The sequence below is a fragment of the Amia ocellicauda genome, chromosome 20 (genome assembly GCF_036373705.1).
Source record: "Amia ocellicauda isolate fAmiCal2 chromosome 20, fAmiCal2.hap1, whole genome shotgun sequence".
NCBI classification, from domain to species: domain Eukaryota; kingdom Metazoa; phylum Chordata; class Actinopteri; order Amiiformes; family Amiidae; genus Amia; species Amia ocellicauda.
This window is the reverse complement of record NC_089869.1, coordinates 16,135,815-16,155,374: the sequence shown is the minus strand read 5'-3', so window position 1 is coordinate 16,155,374 and position 19,560 is coordinate 16,135,815. Positions and strand designations below refer to the sequence as shown.

General features: G+C 35.2%; 1 protein-coding gene across 15 annotated transcripts in view; it reads left to right on the top strand.

Moving 5' to 3' along the window:
- kcnma1a (potassium large conductance calcium-activated channel, subfamily M, alpha member 1a) overlaps positions 1 to 19,560 on the top strand; it is a 180,482-nt gene that overhangs the window by 135,242 nt on the left and 25,680 nt on the right. For 9 of the 15 annotated variants that reach the window (XM_066693767.1, XM_066693766.1, XM_066693763.1 and 6 more), the window contains 3 exons: positions 9,503 to 9,596; positions 17,560 to 17,683; positions 18,366 to 18,590. In XM_066693767.1, coding sequence (XP_066549864.1) covers positions 9,503 to 9,596; positions 17,560 to 17,683; positions 18,366 to 18,590 — 443 coding nt within the window. Of the gene's footprint in view, positions 1 to 3,575; positions 3,609 to 9,502; positions 9,597 to 17,559; positions 17,684 to 18,365; positions 18,591 to 19,560 lie in introns of all 15 variants that reach the window. The other 6 variants (XM_066693758.1, XM_066693760.1, XM_066693757.1 and 3 more) reach the window with 1 other exon arrangement.

The following is a 19,560-nucleotide window of genomic DNA, read 5'->3' as shown; positions in this document are numbered from 1 at the left end:
TTTGGTTGTTCTAAAAATCAGCCTGAATTAGTGTCAGATTTGTGATGATGGATTTTGTCCTTTGTCTTTTATTTTGGTACTGGATTGCTTCCCTGGGTACTCATTAAAGGTCATTATATCATTATAGAGCTTACTTTCCTTATAGTCCCCTGCAGGATTCGTGACACTCCTTTCCTGGTTTTGTCAATTTCTGTGAGGTTCTTAGAGCAGTTAATGTGAATGTTGTTCATATTTTAGTGTTTTATTGATGAGGATGTAAATTTGAACGTACTGTGCCGACAATTGTGCATGATTGAAGTTTCATCTTTTTAAATGTAATACTTTAGAACTGTGTAAAACATGTCCTGAAACAAACAAGTCAATCAATAAATAAATACATATGCATACATATTGAGGCTGAGTTTAGCGTTTTACAAGAGATCGTTGTATGTCTGGCTCTCTTAATCTGCAGTAGTTTTTATGAAAGATCATATGAAAGAGCAATATCTGAATCGTAAAATAATCAAGGTCAAATCCCTTACTTAAATCTTTCTGTGTAATCTGGTATGGTTGGTTTCTAAGGATTTGCATCTGGAAAAACTGAGTACAAAAAATTGAAACTACATATTTCATGCTAGTTGTACATTAAAAAAAAAAAAAATTAAACCACATCTGCTATAAAGTTTAATGTGAAAGGCCCTTAAATCTTTTACAGTGAATGAACAGTTTACTGCTCCTGTGTGTAGATTACATGAAGTCCTTTTTTCCTGGTGGATCCTGTATGTTTAGCTTGCATTACATATTGTCATTACTTCCTGAACTGTGCTTTGGAATTGAAAACTTGAAATATGAAGAATGAAGTGATTTTAACCAGGGAACTAGAATATTACATTAGCTCTGAAGCAGCTGTAATTTAATTTAATTTAATTTTAATTTTACAATTTTTAGTTAATCCATATGTTGTTGTTTTTTTAAAGCAAATATTTTGGTTGAAAAATCTCTAAATGTTGTGCATTTTGGGATATATTGTCTTATATTTCATGTACTTAATTTGATAAATTGGAAGAATCTTTTAAATGTGACTTTACCTGAATATTACATATAATGAATCCGTTTGCACTGGATTAGAATGGGTAACAGTTTTCAGAAAGGCTTTAGAGTAGATAAAGATTGCCCTTTTTAACAGCACTAAATCTACAGCTCAGATAACACTTGTCATTGCGTGGAAGCATTTGCAAAGAGTGATTCCACTGCATAATAGAAACACAGATATTGTTCAAATAAATACTATTCCAGGGGATACAGTAATGTCCCCATATATATGCTATGACACATACTGTACAGTGGAGTTATTATATCTTAGCAAGCAGAGATACCTATTGGGAAGATATAGCTTTCAGATTAGTGTGTTTTAAATTCTTTCTTGTTGTGTTCATGCATCAGTTGGAGAGTATAATGGCTTTCTGTACAAGCTAAAGCGGAGAAAAATATTAGTCCCAGAGAACAGCTAATAAAAATTAGATGCATGAAAGGCAGGCAATGATTTTGTACCCAAGGAGAATCTGCAAGTAGAAATGTCATTTCACAAGGAGCAGAGTGGGATATCGCATTTTATGGAGTCTTAATTAGGTTTTTTTCTAGCATTAAAAGAGACAGCGATATTTGTTTTTGCTTAAACAAGAGAACTCAAAGTAGGTTGCCAATGAGTGGCGCCTGCATACAGACGTACACTCCTGAAAACCGAATATGCAAGGACTAGTTAGTGGTATTTGAGGCAAAATATTTAAGAGAATTAAAGGCCAATGTCTTTCTCTCTTAAGCTTCATGTAAACTGACATTACAAAAGTCACGTTACCTCATTTTGCTTCTCGGATCCATTTTAGAAACCAATGTATTGTCATTTTTCAGATCAAAACGTTGAGTCATATAGATTTAACAGCAAGCATCTTCTTATGGAAAAGAGGTCAGAACATCTTTTCATCTCTCCGGGCATCGTTTTCCTGCAGTATTTCTAACAGGGTCATGAGGAAGTGACTAGCGCACGGCTGGCTATGATGGGAACAAGCTAGAAAAGATGCTGTCTGCATCGTGTGGAGTAAATTTAGCGGAGGGCCTTATGCAGGGTGACATGGAAATTATGTTTGCATTTTCATTTCCTGAGTGCTGCTGGTTGTCATGAAACTCACCCTGACAGTTTCTTACCACCAGGCAGCTGATTCTCCCTCTTCCCTCCTCAGTGCAGGACAGATGCTAGCCAGTTAGTTCTCCAACTCTTCCCGTGCCGTCCTATCGCAAACGACAGATGCCAGGGCCAGCGTGGTTTCTAGTTGAACATTTCTGTCACAGTCCTGCCTTGAGCCCAAACTGTGACCTTTACTGTATGAAATAAAGTACTAATGAACAAGTGGAGTCTTGATCCTAACCAAGCTCAAAGCAAATTGTACGGCACTGACTTCCCTTTTGCAGTCCACCTGCATTAGAAACATTTCCGTTTTATGCAGAGCTGGGTGAACTTTATGCTTTTTAATTCAAGAGTTGGCTGCTACTAAATATCACACGCATTCAGATATGCCTTTTTTTAGATCGTTTGTTCTTTGTTTGTTTTTTTATGAACAATGGCTTGATAAGGACATATTCTTGGCATTGTTATAAAAGATACATTTGTGTGTAGACTGCATTAAACAGCTGCATTCCACAGAACCTATCGATCTGTCCCATGATGTCAGTGTACGTATCACTAGAAAACCTTTAATTAATGAAAACAGATTATCAGGTTGGTAATTGAATCCAATAAGTTTGATGTTGTTGCAACCATTTTTTTAATTATAGTTTTTAGACTGTAAAACCCTGGTGATAATTACTTTTTCAGTGCCTCCTCTAATATTCTACAGTAATTGTTTCAGGGCTGCAATTTGTTGTTGTTGATCTAATTGACTTGAAATCCTGGGATGCATTAAAGATACTGTATTAATGGAAGAAAAAACTGAATTGCCTTCCGTCTTTCTTAATAGATTATGTTCTTTGATGTACAGTAGCAATTAATATATGTGCAGCTGATTTTTAAGTAATATTAGGCCAGATAGAAAAATAATAAGTTACATGTAGCTATGAACTTGGAGAACCTTTTTTTGCGTCTTGTTAGCATTGTTAGTTTATAACTTGAACAATTTGGTTTGTGTATCTGAATGACATTTTTACTGTTGTGGAAATTAAAGCAGGCCTGTCTATACCATTGGTTTGGAAGTGTAGGCTATATATACGGATAACAAGTTTGAAAAGTGAGAACTCTCAGTATAGTGGTTTTGTTACTATGTTTTGGTTTGTCTTTCCATTATATAAACTCCTCAAACCCTTTTCCCTTGCTGTGTCTCCATTTAGCACTAAGTTACTAACCTTCCTTTTTTCATTGTCCCACGTTTAACATTTTCCAGTCCTTCTCCATTTCAGAAATGCCGTTAAGAACGTTAGTTTCTCTTAGTCTGACTGCTTTTTATTTTCATTCACAACATTCGATTTCCAGTGATCTTGCTTATCATCTGCTCCTGTGCAACATTTTTCTTCCCCGTAACCTATCACTGTCTTTGCATTTTTCTCAGCTAAATATAACTTTAACGGATATATCAGATCAAGTAAGTCTTTCATTTGTTTATTTATTCTTTCCTGTGCATTTTTTGCCTTTACCCTTCTCATTTAGCACCTTATTAGTTACCTGTTAAGGCCTGATCACATGGACATCTTTTGTCAATGGCAACAACTGTTTGACAGCTTTTCCCCTGTGTCACTGTCTTGTTGTTGGTGGTCACATAGGAGACGCATGCATTGTCAACAAGATGGCAATGATCTACAACAAACTGCAGCACACCAATGAAACCAGTCTGTTTTGAGTAATTAATATATTTTTTTTAATTAAGTGAAGCCAAGCTGCTGCTTTAATTGTTGACGCTTTAAAGCTAATAAACGTTGTAATTATTAAGAGGAAAATTAAAGTATGTGTTTGTGACAGCAGTTGAGTTCTATAACTTACTTTACTTTTCAGATTCTCTTTTGACCTGATCTGTAGTAATCATAAGTAGGTGAACATATACTAGTTCTCAAATACATGATATATACAGCATTTTTTTAAATTCTCAACAAACACAGTTTTTGGATAGCACTAAACAGATATTCTAAGGGGAAAATGCTTTGTCTGGACTTTAAATGTAAAGACAGTATCACTAGTTTTAAACTTGAGATTTTGTAATGGCCTAAACTGGGTGAGAAGTCACGGGTGTGTTGCCAGGGTTTTGAACAGGGCGGACACTCGAGGCAAAAAGCCTGCAACAGCTGTCGTGTGCTTGTTGCCGTCAACACAAGTCCCGTGAGTCGGTGGGATCAGGCCTTTATGTTCCCCTTATGTTTTTTGTTTAGTATTGTAGTCTGCAACTATTGTCCTGAAGTGTTTATTACTTCCTGTTGTCATCAGTGATCCCCTTGACATATTTGTGCTGTAAAGGAGAGTGTTGAAGTAATTGCTTGGCTGTGATTGGAAGTTAATTTATTTTTTCTATAATGAAGAAAACATCTATCTAAAAATATTATTCCTCACATGTTGCAATAGCCACTAGGCAAAAAGGATATAGTATGTTGAAATTAGAATTCTTAGACTTGCGTGGTTTTCTAAAATCATCAAGCTACTTTTGAGAAATCCAGGAGAAAATTTTGGATTTTTTGTAAAGATATGGGACGTGTTTTAGTATATTTTGTATTAATTTTTTGTTCGCAAAAATGGATTTGTGCCATAATATTTCTAGCAGTAGATGGAGCTAGAACTCCAGCAAATTCAGGCCATCATTCATCTAAATTGAGCTTATATTTAAGATTAAGAATTTAGGTAAGCCATCAGACTGTCCATAGTATGTTAGGTGGTATGAAATGTGTGCGTGTGTACATGTGTGTATTTGTGTATGTACACACATTTCATTTAGCAATATATAATAAGTAATGGCTTTTAATGCTAAAGCTGTAGAGCATAGACTATTAACATCACAAAGGCGTTACTACAGTACACTTCAAACAAAAGTAAATCTGAAGTGTATTTAACATTTAGCAGATACTTTGATATCATTTTCAACAGTATTCAATATTTTAAAAGATAAAAGTAAACCTGTTTTATGTGTCCCTCTTTTATTTATTTGCTTGTTTTTTTATTTATTTCAGCAGCCTATAATAATATCATAAAAACGTTTTGGTAAAAACAGTGCTTCAGTATGAATGCCCTGTAAACTCAATTAATGTGGGAAATGAATTAGCGGAACATTTTTAAATTACTTTAGTCAGCCAGATGCTATATATATTACGTTTGTTTTTACCGAAATATGTAACTTAAAATTAAATACTGCTGCAAATACGAATACTATATATATATATATATATATAATGTTGGAAAAGAAGGTTACACTGAATCTTTAAATCAAATTTTTATGGTAGTTTTCAATTTACATCTCTGCTTGATAAGAAATACATTAGAAACTCGTCACTTGATTTTGCAGTTTAGGAAGAGACAGCCGCCGTCTGGATTATTCTAGATCCACAGTGAAACTGCCACACTGTGTATGCTCAAAGTAATGCTGTATATGTTTGACAAGGGGCAGATGAATCCAGGAGTTATCGGTGCAGGGGTTTAAATCTATGCGGCAGCTGACGGTAGAAATAATCATCCATAAATTGCTCAGAGCTAGTTTTGGAAAGGGTTGTAACTGTTTTTTTGTTTTTTGTTTTTTTTCAGCATATACTATTTATTGGTTAACCTCTTGCCTTTCATCTAAAAGTTATTTGGTTTGAATTACAAAGGCAGTATACACTTCAACCCAGACAATTACTTAAAGGGGTGAAAGCAACCGTGTGTCTCCTACATTGGACTGAAACACAGTTAGCCAGCTTGGTTCATGCTACACACTTTTTCTGCAGGTATTCACACAAAACAGGTGTGTGTAAAAAAATGAAAGAGTTACAACCAAAAAACAGTACTGTGATAGAACCAGGAAGATGTATTCATAAAACAGAGTGGTAGACCTTTGTAATTTAGAGAAAGATATAGATAAAATAAACAGGGACATGTAATATTAATACATGAACTTGTATTCTAAATATTTTCAATTAATCTCCTTTTTGCGGACAGTTCTGCCGTACTTGTTCAGACTCAAATGGTGAATTCAGTGTTGGTAATACTCGGTTCTGCACAGGACTGTGAAGAAAGAGAAAGGGCATTTAATTCATGTTTATTATGAATACCAAAGCACATGTCATATCAAACATTTCAATTAATGTGTACACCAAGTGGCTAAGTGGTGTTTAATAAAATGAGGTGTCATTCGTAATGATTTAGAACTGATTGTGACTTTACGGCATGAGTGGGTGACTTAAATTATAATTAAAATAATAAAGCGGCATGTCAGAAAAAACAATTTTTTATTCTGTAATACATGTACAGTATCAGGTTTTTAATAAAGTTATCTGTTAATATATTGATGGTAAAGCTTAAGACTGTATACCTTATTTTAAAGACATATTTCATTGACATGTATTGTGATTGCATTTATTATTAGCGTAGCATATTTCAGTAATGTATTTTAAACTGGATATGGCAGATGTGATGAAGTAACGATCCTCTCATTCATTTCATATCTCTCATTATTTGGCAGTAAAGGATGAAGTTAGACCAACTTACCAAAATCGATCTTATAAATCCAACAACAGCACGGCTAATGCCCTTCTCAGAGCAAAGCCTATCGAAGAAGCAGCTGAGCCCGTTCCTCTAGTCAATAACCGTAAAGGAAGTCTGTACCTGCCCAGAGACCCCTCTCTGCTGCACCTTAGCCTTATGGGCCCTAGTGAAGCAGGACGCGGTGCCCCCAGCAGGTTACAGCGCGCTCGCAGCCTGCCCGTGAAATACCGATACCATCCCAGTAGCTCCATGGTGAATCACAACCCCTGTAGGTTACCCGTAGCTGGATGCATCAGTCAGTACAGACCACTTTGCATGTATTTGCAGTTGGAGTGGTTGCATGTGCAAATTCCTTATTAATGACTGGATATGTGTAACTGCCAAGCTATGGAATATAGAATGCCCCCAGACTGAATACATCTATTAGATTAAACAAGACCAAGCATAAAAATAAAATCTAATTACATCTAAAGCCCAGATTTAAATATCTTAACAACAATAACTGTTTAAAAATCAAAGGGGGTGGGGGGGGGATTTGCCGGAGAAACTGATATTGATATACTTTTGAAAAAGTACAGGGAAATGGCTATAGTTTATAGAATTAAAGAGGTTATCAATATTATGAGAAGTCACGATTCCAGGGGGACCGATTCTTCCTCAGAGTGTACATATTGTTATATGCATATGCAGTTCTGCACTGTTATAGCTCTCACTTACATGTGTTTACTCTCCAATTTATTGTCTGTCACTGTATCATAGAATCATGATGAATTGATTAAGATAATGAACGTATTATAGTGCAAAGGAAAGAGTATAAGGAAAAGAAAAACTGAAATAAACATCTGTCAAATAAAATACTCCAAAACAAAACTTCCAAAAATATTATTCTTTAAATTGAGGAATTAGTATGTATTAATAGTGCGTTTTATGACCTAGTGTTTCTTTTGGACTTGGAAGCCATTGGACATTGGACTGTCTTCCTGACAACCTCCATTCAGCTTCCTGTATAGTTTTGTTTGGAATAGTTCTGGTACACCAATTACATGGAAATTAAATGGAATATTATTGGAAATATTAATTTTCATTGGCTCTACATTTTTGTAAAAGTGTTTAAAATATACATCATTTAACTACTAAGTACTCACTATGTTGGTAACTATTTAATTTGTTAAGCTTTGGGCTTCATAAATTACATTCAAACCAACCTAATTTGGAGGGCTAAGGACACTACACACTGGATTAGGCAGTGTCAGCAAATACAGTCAATTTGTAAATTTGAATTACAATAGTTTAAGTTTGTAAATGTATCACAATAACATTATTTTCCATTAGTACTTTATTCTCAAAATGAAATATCTAATTATGCTATGATAATTATTTTTTGCAATTTCATAGACGAGTATAAAATTGGCAACTACAAGATTATCATATTCTGTGTGCTGGGGAATTGCTTGCATTACACATTGAATTATACTAATATAATGTTGTGATATTGAAGTTTTAGTGAAGAACTAATAAGGGTTTGAAGTGACAGTAACTTTGGCATTTCTATCACAAGTCTGTACATAACATTTTCAGAGGTGCTTGTCTAAAGGCACATGAAATACACAGGCTCTTAAAATGATCAAACTGCTGTTATCAAGACTCAAATCTTCAGAATAGTCTTATTTTAGATATTCATTTTTTTAAAGTTTTCAAGTCTGGATTTATTCTGTTCTGTGTCTGGCTTTGTAGTTTTTGTTTTAATTTCTGTGAAAGTGAACCAATTTGACAGATTTTCTGGGTAACATAAAAGTGAATGTTTATGACATGCGTTGGGAAAAGTTTTTAAATCTAGCATAGTGAAGAATAAATAAGAAGAAAAGGAAAGTAGTATAATGTCAAGTCAAAAGAACTGGTATACATCAGAAGCATATTTAAAATATGGTAGTTTCTGAGATTAATCTGATTAATGAAATTATTCAGTTCAACATTATTTTTTCTTCCCAAAACTTTTCTGTGCTCCTTGGGTATTCATGTGCCATTTTGTATCAGTTCAGATAGTATTAATATTGGATTTCAGGAAAATGTTCTGCATTTATTTGTGATCCCATCCTTTGTGTTTATGTAGTTTGGTTGCTGTAAGAGAAACTGACCTTGATCTTTTCAGCATGTTTTGTTTGTTGACAGTTAATAACCTCGTGAATCTCTTCAGTAACTCACGTTACTTTGTGGAGTGCTGTTTCGGCATGAGTTTGGGTACCTCAGGATGCTGTGGTTGATGGAACAGAAGTGTGCTTGTGACCGTGGAGGTAGAGCTGTAGAGAAGCACAAACACACTGGTTCCTGATGGAATGATAGGGACTGGTTTTGCTATACGGACTCGTTGGAGTCCATAAAAACAAACTGCAAGCACTCTTCGCCTGTCAGGTATATTTTGCTTTTAATTTTTTCCGAAACAATGACAGTCAGCCAGTTTTAAACAGGCTGAATGACAGTGATGTTACTGCAGTGCATGTTTGTACTGATGCAGACTGCTATAGGTCCAGCCACCTACTCAATAGAGTTGTTCTGATGGGAACCGCACTTTAGTTTGGTCCAGTCTACTCATTTGCTTAATTTGTCAGATTAAAATGGCATTCCATGTGCCCTTACCTTCCACCACCCACCCACCCCCATACCCTCCTCTCCTTACTAACGTGTTAGCTTTCTGTTGTGGGGGACTTTTCAGATTTTGCAATGACTGATTGAGTGTTGGCTTTGTGTTCTTTAATATGTCATTTCCATTACGTATTACAATTTCAACGGTCCATAATCTGACACTTTTGCATATGTTTGCAGTCGAAGACGAACATCCATCAACACTGTCACCTAAAAAAAAGCAGCGAAACGGAGGCATGCGAAATTCACCCAACTGTTCGCCCAAAATGATGAGGTAAGACGACAGCTTTAAGAAACTCTTCTAGCTTTTCAAAAACAAGAGAGAGAGAGGGAGAGAAAGTGAGAGTGAGAAGAACCCTTTAAGGCTGAAGTATTTATTCTGTCAGCTTGTCAGCGGTTAATGATAGAGCTGAAATATTTCTGTCATGAAAGAGAGTATGAAAAGCTGTTTGAAAAATACTCCTGCTTTAAAGTCTCAGCTGTCACCCCAGTCCCGTCCACATGTATTTCTTAAACAGCAGTGGCACTAATGACAGCACTAACCAATCAGAGGGACTCATGCGGTTACTTTGCCTAAGGCCATTCGTCTTTTGTAGGAGTCCCTCTGAGTACTGTTTTTGGTACTTAAGGCCATATGTGAGATGTATCATCACAATCAAAAATGAACTCAAATATTACCTTCCTTTTATCTTGTCCTCTGGAATTAAATCGCTGTTAATTGATTTTGACTGATAAAAGGGCTAAAATTCAACACATGTGGCCATGAGATGAAGAATAATATGCATTGTTAAAAGGCAGTAAAGAACTCATTCAGTGAAACTGCGGAGTGAAATCACTATTCCAAGTTTTAAAGGATTATTCATAACTAAAGTTGCTTTCCCTTGAGACGTAATGATTGTTATTGTTGTGTTGCTTTCCTGTGTGTCTGTATATTTTCAATGTCAAGAAAGAAACCAAACAGCTTAAATAAATATATACTGTACTTCATCACTAACATAAAATACATCATTTTTCTTCAGTTTATTTTTAAGAAATGAAAACAAGAACAACAACAAAAATAATACACTGATACTGAGAATATTACTTTATGCTCTGTGACCTACTTTTAAGACCTAGAAGTACCCTTGATTATAATGATTAAAAAAGTTATAAATAAAGTTTTAAATCACAGGGATTTTTTATAAGCTATGGAAATATGTAATCAATAGGCTTACGGCCTTGTATAGAGAAATCCCTAATTCCTCTGGGTATAATTTATCTCATTATATTTTTTACTCTGTAGCTACATATCTAAGCTTGTTTTATTTATTTATTTATGTATGTATGTATGTATGTATTTATTATTTTACTTCATCAATGGACAGAATTCTTCTATCCCCATGATCTCAACCAACTTGCATTTTGTAAGCACATTGCTTTATACATATTATAGTAATTCTCAGTTTTGCATGAGAAGTTATAAAAATTAAATAAGCAATTATGTTTTCCAGTCTTCAAAAAGCAAATAAACATTCTACCAAAATAAAAAATAATCAATTTTGCTTATCTCTGAAAATATTTAGTAGAGTGAAATAATGCATCAATTCTAAAGCCTATATATACATATACAAAAATGTATATATTTTGTATATTACTAAACATGTGAAACCAGTGATTCCATTGTTTTTCCAGTGGATATTTTGACCAAAAAGCCATAATTACTAAATGTTCCCAAGACAGTATTCCTTGGATGATAAGGCTCAGGTTGTTGTGTGTCTGTCTGGCCTTCTAAGTACAGGTTGCTGTGATGCTTTGAACCGATCAACCCAGCTACTTTTCTCTAGCCTGCAGGAGCTTAAAAGCCGATACAGTTCTCTCTAGTGGGTCCTTGGCAAAACACAGGGAATGTGTCATAACTAAGGCTCAGATCATTGACCTAGCAGTCAAGATATACCCTCCTTGCTGCAGTGTACTATTTTTTATTCCCGTTTATGCTTTTAAATAATATCTCCTATTCATCTGGAATATAATGTCAGTACATGTGTGTTGTGAACCACATCCGGACAGGATATTTATTACAATAACAAATACAATTAAAGGTATAATGAATTGAGACAAAAACGTACATTTGCATATCATACATCAAAATAAAACTTAAATAAAAAAGGGAAGAAATGCAGAGCACTCATTTAATATCCCCCAATTTTGTACTGCTATTGTGTGTCCACACATAGGCCAGCATTATGTTGTATTTTCCATTCAAAGATCTTTAAGGAAAATTGTATACATTAGTCTATTCTTTAAACAGAAATGGTTTTATGCTCAGTACATTTTATATATGTTTTGGGAATCATAACCCGGTGAGCCTCACACCTTCACAGCCATAAATATTATTTGAGACTCGGAGTGGTGATAAAGGACTTGGATTCTCTTTTCTTACATATATTGTTTTACCAACCTCCACAGATGCTAAACCATTAGCCTTATAAAGGTTCTTAGCCTCATGGAATCTGTTACACAAGAGAGTGATGTTAAAATGCCCAGGATAAAACTCAAAGTAAACTGTAGTTTTCTATTCTCAAAGAAGAAGAAAAAAAAATGGCTCATTTCCAACTAACTGGTTGTTTGGAAAGCTATCTCGTTTTATTCCTTAACTTTTAGGAGAAAACCTTTTTGTGCGGAGTGGAAGGTCCCCGTTTACCATGTAAAATATGCATCTTTCCTTTGATCTTTGAGTAATAATAATTCTTGGGAGTTATTTACACTGTTTTGATATGCTTCAAAGCGGTGTCAAAGTTATGCTGCTTTAGGGTACTTCTTTATTCTGCTGGCTCTTGGGTACTGAGATGACAGGTCCTCTGTACTAGGTGCAGGCTTTTTTCAAGTCATAGCCCTCAGCAAAACATCAAATTACCAAACATAGACTAGCCTACTTCTACACAAATGCCTTTCCTGTAGATATATTATACCATATATATTAAATACTTTAGTGTTACAAGGTGCATTTTATGCGCAATAGAAAGTGATGGTTTGAGGTAGCCTTAGGGATACTTTATTCTACAAGCAGAAAAAAAGCTAGTGTATACCGTATCAAGTATGGTTTTTACAGGACTCTGCGCCTCAAGGCCTTTGTAAATAAGTAATGATCAACAGATTGGCTGTGGGTTTTTGAAAAGCATGCCTTTGTCAGTTTGCATGATGGGGAAAATGTTCAAAGCGAAGCCTGCTTTCATTGCCTGCTGAAGAGGGATTGAGGGAGAGTGCTCATCCCAAGCTAGTAGTGTCTGCTGAGCATTACACTGGAATAGCTAAACACAGTTTGAAAAATAAACCGAAAGCTAGCTAAGCTTTAAGGGCAATTTCTCCTCTGATTTCAGCAGCCTCTCTGAAGATTTTGAGTTTAATATACAGTCATTCAATGAAGAGAACGCAATGATTTCCTGCAAAAGAGAAGGAAACAAACCCGCAACTAAAACAAACACCAAATTAAATCACTGTGAAATTAAAAACATAACTAAGATTTGTGTTCATTATTTTGATCCTTGTGTGTCCATTCCTTTTAAGCCTGATTAAATATATTAAAAAAAATAATGTGATGCCCAAAACCGCTTCAGTCTGCCTTTCAAGCTGGAGTCAGTGCATCTGAAACATGGATTGCGTATTTAAAAACACAGAAATACACATTTTTGTGGATTGGAAAAAAATAAATGATAATAACAATATGCTATGTAAATACAACCATTTCCCAACCACATAACAAGCCGTGTCATCAAAGTAACAAGTTCTATCACGTCCTTGTATAAAATTCTTCCCTGAAATTAACACCATTCCTGTGGACTTTTTGATGGGTCATGAGACGTGTCTAATTGTAGAAAGTCACAATGCATTTGTTCAGATCTCTCAGAACCGTGGCACAAATGTCATGTCTGGTCCCCAGGAGTAGCTGCAATCGGCAGAGTTTGCTTGTGACAAGCAGTCATCAGTGACAGTCTGTGAAAGATAGCTATCTTGGCAGAGCTCAGCTACAGCAGACACTGCAGCTCGGGAAGATTGAAGTGACAGGGGTCCATAGAGTGAGTAGTGAAACATGCGGCACATAATGAAATATTCAGTCGGGGTGTAAAAGCACTAAATGCTTTCTCTGTTATTAGCACCTGTACTGGCTGATTTTCATCGCGGTAAGAGGCATGTTAATTGACACTTTTCTGATGTGATAGTTTTGTAATCAAAAAGAAGGATAAATATACAGATTCAGATAATAACGAAAAGAAAACATCAAAGAACATGTTATGGAAGGAAACTGGCGATTTTAAAATGATGGAAACTAATTTTAAAATGTAAATAGCTATCATTATATTTCCATGAAAATGTATTCATGAAGGGAAAAAAACATTTTGATTATATAAACCTGAATGACTTTCAATTCATACATAATAGATGAGTGTTGCTCATAATTATTACATCATGCTTAGTTACAGATAATGGTGCTGAAGAATTAACTGTAATAAAGCAAACAAGCATGTAATAAGACAGTATTTTTATTTTATTCATATAACATTAGTTTGCTGTTAATACAAAAGATTAGAGCAGTGTACTTCTGAGTACAAAAGCCGTAATTGATTTTATATTAATAAGGAGGAGTAATAAATCAATTTAAAGATTATAGAATAATTTGGCATTTGTTTTATGGTTACTGATTAATATGTTTTTTTTTTTTGTTTTATTTAGAGTTAACACATTTCTTATTAATTTACAGTGTTCAATAACTTTGTAAACAGCTAAGACCTAAAAATACAAACAAAACTAAAGATAAATGAATTATGGATGTTAGCATTACAGAATTTCAACACATTTACTCCTGATAAACAAAATACAATTTGTATTTATTAATATTTTAAGGCAAATGGAAATCCTCCTTCTTTTAACATCACTGTCTTTTTCAATACAAGTAAAAAAAATATGTAAACACATTCATATTGATCAAAATACTGCTAAACATTTAATGTACTAATTTCATAACTATTCATGAAGCATGTCTATTATAAAGTTGGAACTGTAACGGTACATGTTTTAACTGTTCTCAAGTATAGTCATTGTGATTCGAAACATTCGAAGGCACCTCCATGCTTTTTATCATTGTAATGGCACTCCCTTCAATAAAATAGGTGTCACTTAATCGTTGAACTTGAATGGTGGAGATTATATATTCCATTAATATACTTACCACAGACCGTATTGAAACGCTTTAAAATTGCATATACATATAAGTTATGTATGTCTGTAGGGAATATCTCCATTCAGAACTGAAATTCTAAATGACCCATAAATAGATCTTGGATTTAATTGTGCGATGAAATTACAGGGCACTCCAGCCCACATTTGTCAGGGTTGTCAGGGCAGCACACTACAGCGACAACATCAAGGGCCGGATTAAATCAAAATTTGGCCCACCCGCTAATAGCAAACTACAAACCTGTACATCATAGCGGTTACATTTATGATTAGAAGAAAGTGGCATCTTGCTAAAAATGAAGCCGCAACTGAATATAGTTCTGTAGTTTTCTATTAGCAAAGTTTTTATGTAATCCGGCCCCGAGTGTCACCTCGAGCCCTTTGCTCACAGTCATGGAGGAGGGTTAATCTCTTGAAGAAAACACTGTCCTCCTGCAACATGCACATGAAATGCTGTTACTGAGAAACTCCAGAAGTGATGCATCCAATCCTTATCTTGCCAGTAGTGTCTCTGCACCTGCCCCTATAGAAGATGTTTGTAGGATCCTTGGCTTAGGTCACCAATGGCAGCCACTGCCACTATATAATGTAGAGGAGTTGGGCATGGCTCTCCTACAGTAACTACACTAGATCCAGCTTCAGGCATGCCTCACTTGATTATTAGAGCTATTAGATATGGCTGCCACGCCTGACTCACCAGCCCATTGCTGATGTCACTTGGAGAATGAACGGTTACCCCACACAAACACATTGTATCATTAATGCCACCAACATCCCGGCTGAATGTTTTAATGTGTCACTATAATACCTGTAATGGTCCTCTAGCTGAATGCATTTAATTCATTCACGTACATAAAATAAACAGCTAAATATCTATCTCCTAGTTTTTGTGAGCAATATCTATATATTTCATTATAAATGCAAGCACTGGGTATATATCCTTTAGATAACTTTGCTTGTATTTGACATAAGAGGGGGTTAGCCGAGAAGAAGCCTTTTGGCCAATTGTCTTGGTCCAGTTGTTAGCAGGGAATCTGACAAGACCTTTCACTAATGGAAGAGAGTGATAGCATGTTCCATCATAGGTTAAAACCTGCATAAAAGCACAGCACTCAATATTAAAAGATTGAACTCTTGTGTTCTACATTACTATTTACGATATTACAAGTGATGGTTTTGTTAGCTTCTAGAGGTTGTGAAATAAAAGACATAATAAGAAGAGAGTTGTTTCCCTGCAGCAGCTGTTTGGGAAAGGGAATTTATAATCTCGCCCTGGGCGATTACCTGAAAGGCGGGCTTTTTGACCTATTCTTAGAGCCTGAAGCACAATAGCATTTTCTTCACACCATTCTACACATTTTAAATACTTTTCAAGGTATTCTTCCTAAAACGCTTATATAAATAGCATGCAATTAATATCTACAATAGTGCATCTAGTATGATCTTGTGCTTATAAAAATGATATTGATTGTGGTGCCCATATATGAGGTCGAAGACGACTTTGGAGAAACCAAGAACGTTTTTTAAGACCTAAGTATAACGTTAGTTTGATTTCTTTGTTATTGTTGTCATTTTTATAGAATACATTCATAGCAATTGGTGCCCTTAAGGATTGTGAGATCTTATTAGAGGTGTCTGTCTCTAGATCATTATGTTCAATTGTAAGTGTAAGCAAAGAAAAAATCCTGAAGGAGCAAAAGCTATAAATCCTAAATGTTTGTGGATCATGTTAAATGTGTTGTTTTTTCCCTTGCTTGTGTGTGGAGGTGTATTCAGATTTGTCTGTCAGAAGCACTCTGAAATAGCTCAGTCGATAGCCTGTTTAACACCATTATGTAGTACTCTGGTATTCCGAGATCATGCTTGGGAACATGAATGCAAACGCAGCGAAACCACTGCTACCTCAGCTGTGGGGACCTCTTTATGGTCAATGTTTAACAGGATAAAAATCAGCTGTTCATGCTGCTGATATGAATTAGACTGTTTGGCTTTGACACACTGCTAAAACTTTAATGGGCTTCAGTTTTGGAAAGCAAAATGTGATTGGGCAAATTGCTAAAATATTTAAAGTGCAGACTGTTAAAGCTTTTACTGTGAAGAGCATCACGTCAGAAGTTGTATGTGGTAAAAGCATGTAATTGGCTTTCCATTCTCATGCCAGTCAGTCAGCGTGGGGCACAGTTTCGCGGCTGACACCAATGTCAACTCTTTAGTAACTCTGTGTTCGTGGCGTGTAAAGAGAGTGATTCTGACAGGAGTGATGAAATGCACAAACAAATAAACAATTATTACATATTTGATTAGGCTGCATAAAAGAACATTGTTTTACGTTTTGTGTGCTTCACTTTCAGCATTACGTGTACATGTTAAGGACATTGTGGTACATAAACCCAGAACTTATCTGAAGCCAGTAATTTGCTGATCCTTTGTACAGAAAATCTTTGGAACTTCTAGTAATAAAGTGGTCTGAACCAGAGAGGCATACAGAGAATTAAAAAAGAAGAAAAAAAAAATACAGCTACTGATATACGGAAGAATAGCTGAATTGTTTTATAAACTCAAGAATGCAAGTGGGCCATCATCTCTAGGTTTTATAGTCCTGGGGTTTGACCATGACTTTTTGAAGCATGTCCTTGCAGCAGTTCTGTGGTTCTGGTTCTGCATTTCTTGCTGGATCACAGTTTATTTTTTTCAATATAAAATAAAACTCGAAAGAGAGAAGTCACCTTGGTAAACACAATCATTGATTTTGTATAACCAATTGTGTTGATGTAAAGACAAGTTGCAAAGCAGAGTAAATATGGATATAGCCTACTTTAGTTTGTGTCATACTTCTTTTTTCAGTCTTCAGTCTTCAGTATATTTGTATTTGTATGTTTTAAAGGCTTTAACGTCAGTAACTACATAAAATATACAATAAGTATTGTTACTCCCACTTGACTGACATTGAGAAAGCACACTTTAATTAAGAATGGTAATAACAAATCAGGCTCAAAGCATACAATTTCTGCCGTTTCTCTTCTCAGACATGACCCTTTGCTCATTCCGGGAAATGAACAAATCGAGAACATGGATGTGAATGTGAAGAAATACGACTCCACAGGGATGTTTCACTGGTGCCCATCCAAAGATATTGAGAAGGTTACCCTGGTGGGTATCATTGCCTTGCAGCTAAGAGTCATCTGAATTGACACAATTCTCACATCGCCATTGATAGACATTTCATACAGTGAGAACTGGCAAGCACAGACATGGCAGTTATGCACTTCTAATCACTCATGTGACACATTCCCTTCACTAAGTGGAACACCTGTCTTCAAATATGTCAAAGGTTTTCATTTATAGATGTCCTATATTTATATTTTTCCAAAGATTTTACCTTGAACTTTCTTTTAGAATTGTTTGTGTCTCTATTTATTTGTCTAAAAGGGTAACTGTCCAATATATACATAATATTCTTAAGTATATGCTAATTAAATGTAAATGCTTATGTAAATTAATCACTACACAATAAACATCTACTTTTCAGCAAAAACAAAACATGAGCATAAGCCCATATGTCTGTCTTTTCTTCCAAAGACAATTCCCTGGTTCTTGTTAAAAGGTCAATGTCGTAATGCAGACAAAACAGCATTCTGTAGATCCACTAAAAACAAAAAGGCCTGTGCCATGAAATAATAAGTGATTTATTGAGGTTTTGGTTTCAGGCCTTCTCTTCCTTGTGAGAGATCCTGGAGACCTTCCAGGCTGCTTTGCCCTGTGACCAGTGGTACCGATCATTCATATAATCTTTCAGATGACATGTTCTGTTGCTAATTTCTGTCTATTTCAGACTCGGAGTGAAGCTGCAATGACTGTTCTGAGCGGGCACGTGGTCGTCTGTATATTTGGAGATGTCAAGTCTGCTTTGGTGGGGCTGCGCAATCTCGTGATGCCTTTAAGAGCAAGTAACTTCCACTACCATGAGCTGAAGCACATTGTGTTTGTGGGCTCCCTGGAATACCTGAGACGAGAATGGGAAACCCTACATAATTTCCCAAAGGTCTCCATCTTACCTGTAAGTAAAAATGTACGGCATTCTTCAATTACACAGTTTTGGTGAATTAAAGTCTAAATTAATCGATAGCAGTTCATTGTATTAGGGCTGAAACTGTCCAAAACAAAAATACAGTGCATTGTGGAAAAGTAACAAGTCCATTCTAATAGTGTACAATACCGTTAGTGTCCATTTCCAACTTAATTTAATGATGTTTTGGCATTATAAGATGAACATCATATTTGAATATTAGTAAATATCATAAATTGGACTAAATAGAAAAAATGTATATAGAATTTCAGCCAATTGTAGAAAAGAAAAAAACAGTTGGGTTACTTTTTTAAAGTTATATCTGAACTGTTCTCCAGCTTTCTACATTTCTGACAATGCACTCCTTTGGGCAAGAACTTGCTCAACAAGTTGGCCTGGGAATTGAACTCGCTCGGGGCTCTGTTTAAGCAATGCTGGATTATACATATAGGATGAAATGGGCTCTCAGCAGCATTACTGGAATTAAAATAAAGTCAGTGCTTTCTTTTCTAATGAGCTGCCTTGTTTCTCTTCAAGGATAGGGTTATAAAACAGTAGGAAAAATGACTGGGGTTATGAATATGTTATTGCAGACATGGATATTTATAAATACTACAGGCCTTTCCTCTAGCCTACCAACGTTTACATCATTTTAGAGAATTTGTTTTTTTGAGGAAAGCTTCATGAAAGAGTAAATGTGTATTTTAATTCAAGGGAAATATAAGAAATATAATATTGTTTTTTTCAAGTATTTTTCATTAAGTATACTACCTTAACGTGCATTCTCAAACTTTTTTTTAATCGAGGCCTTGTTATGCCTTATTGTATCTCATAGATTTATTAGTCAATTATTTTATTATGAACGTTATATATTTTTTTTAATAAAGGTATCCTTAACTCACACTCGTGAAAAGCTGTCATTTCAAATTTCTGCTTGGATTGCCTCTGAAATAAGGTCTAT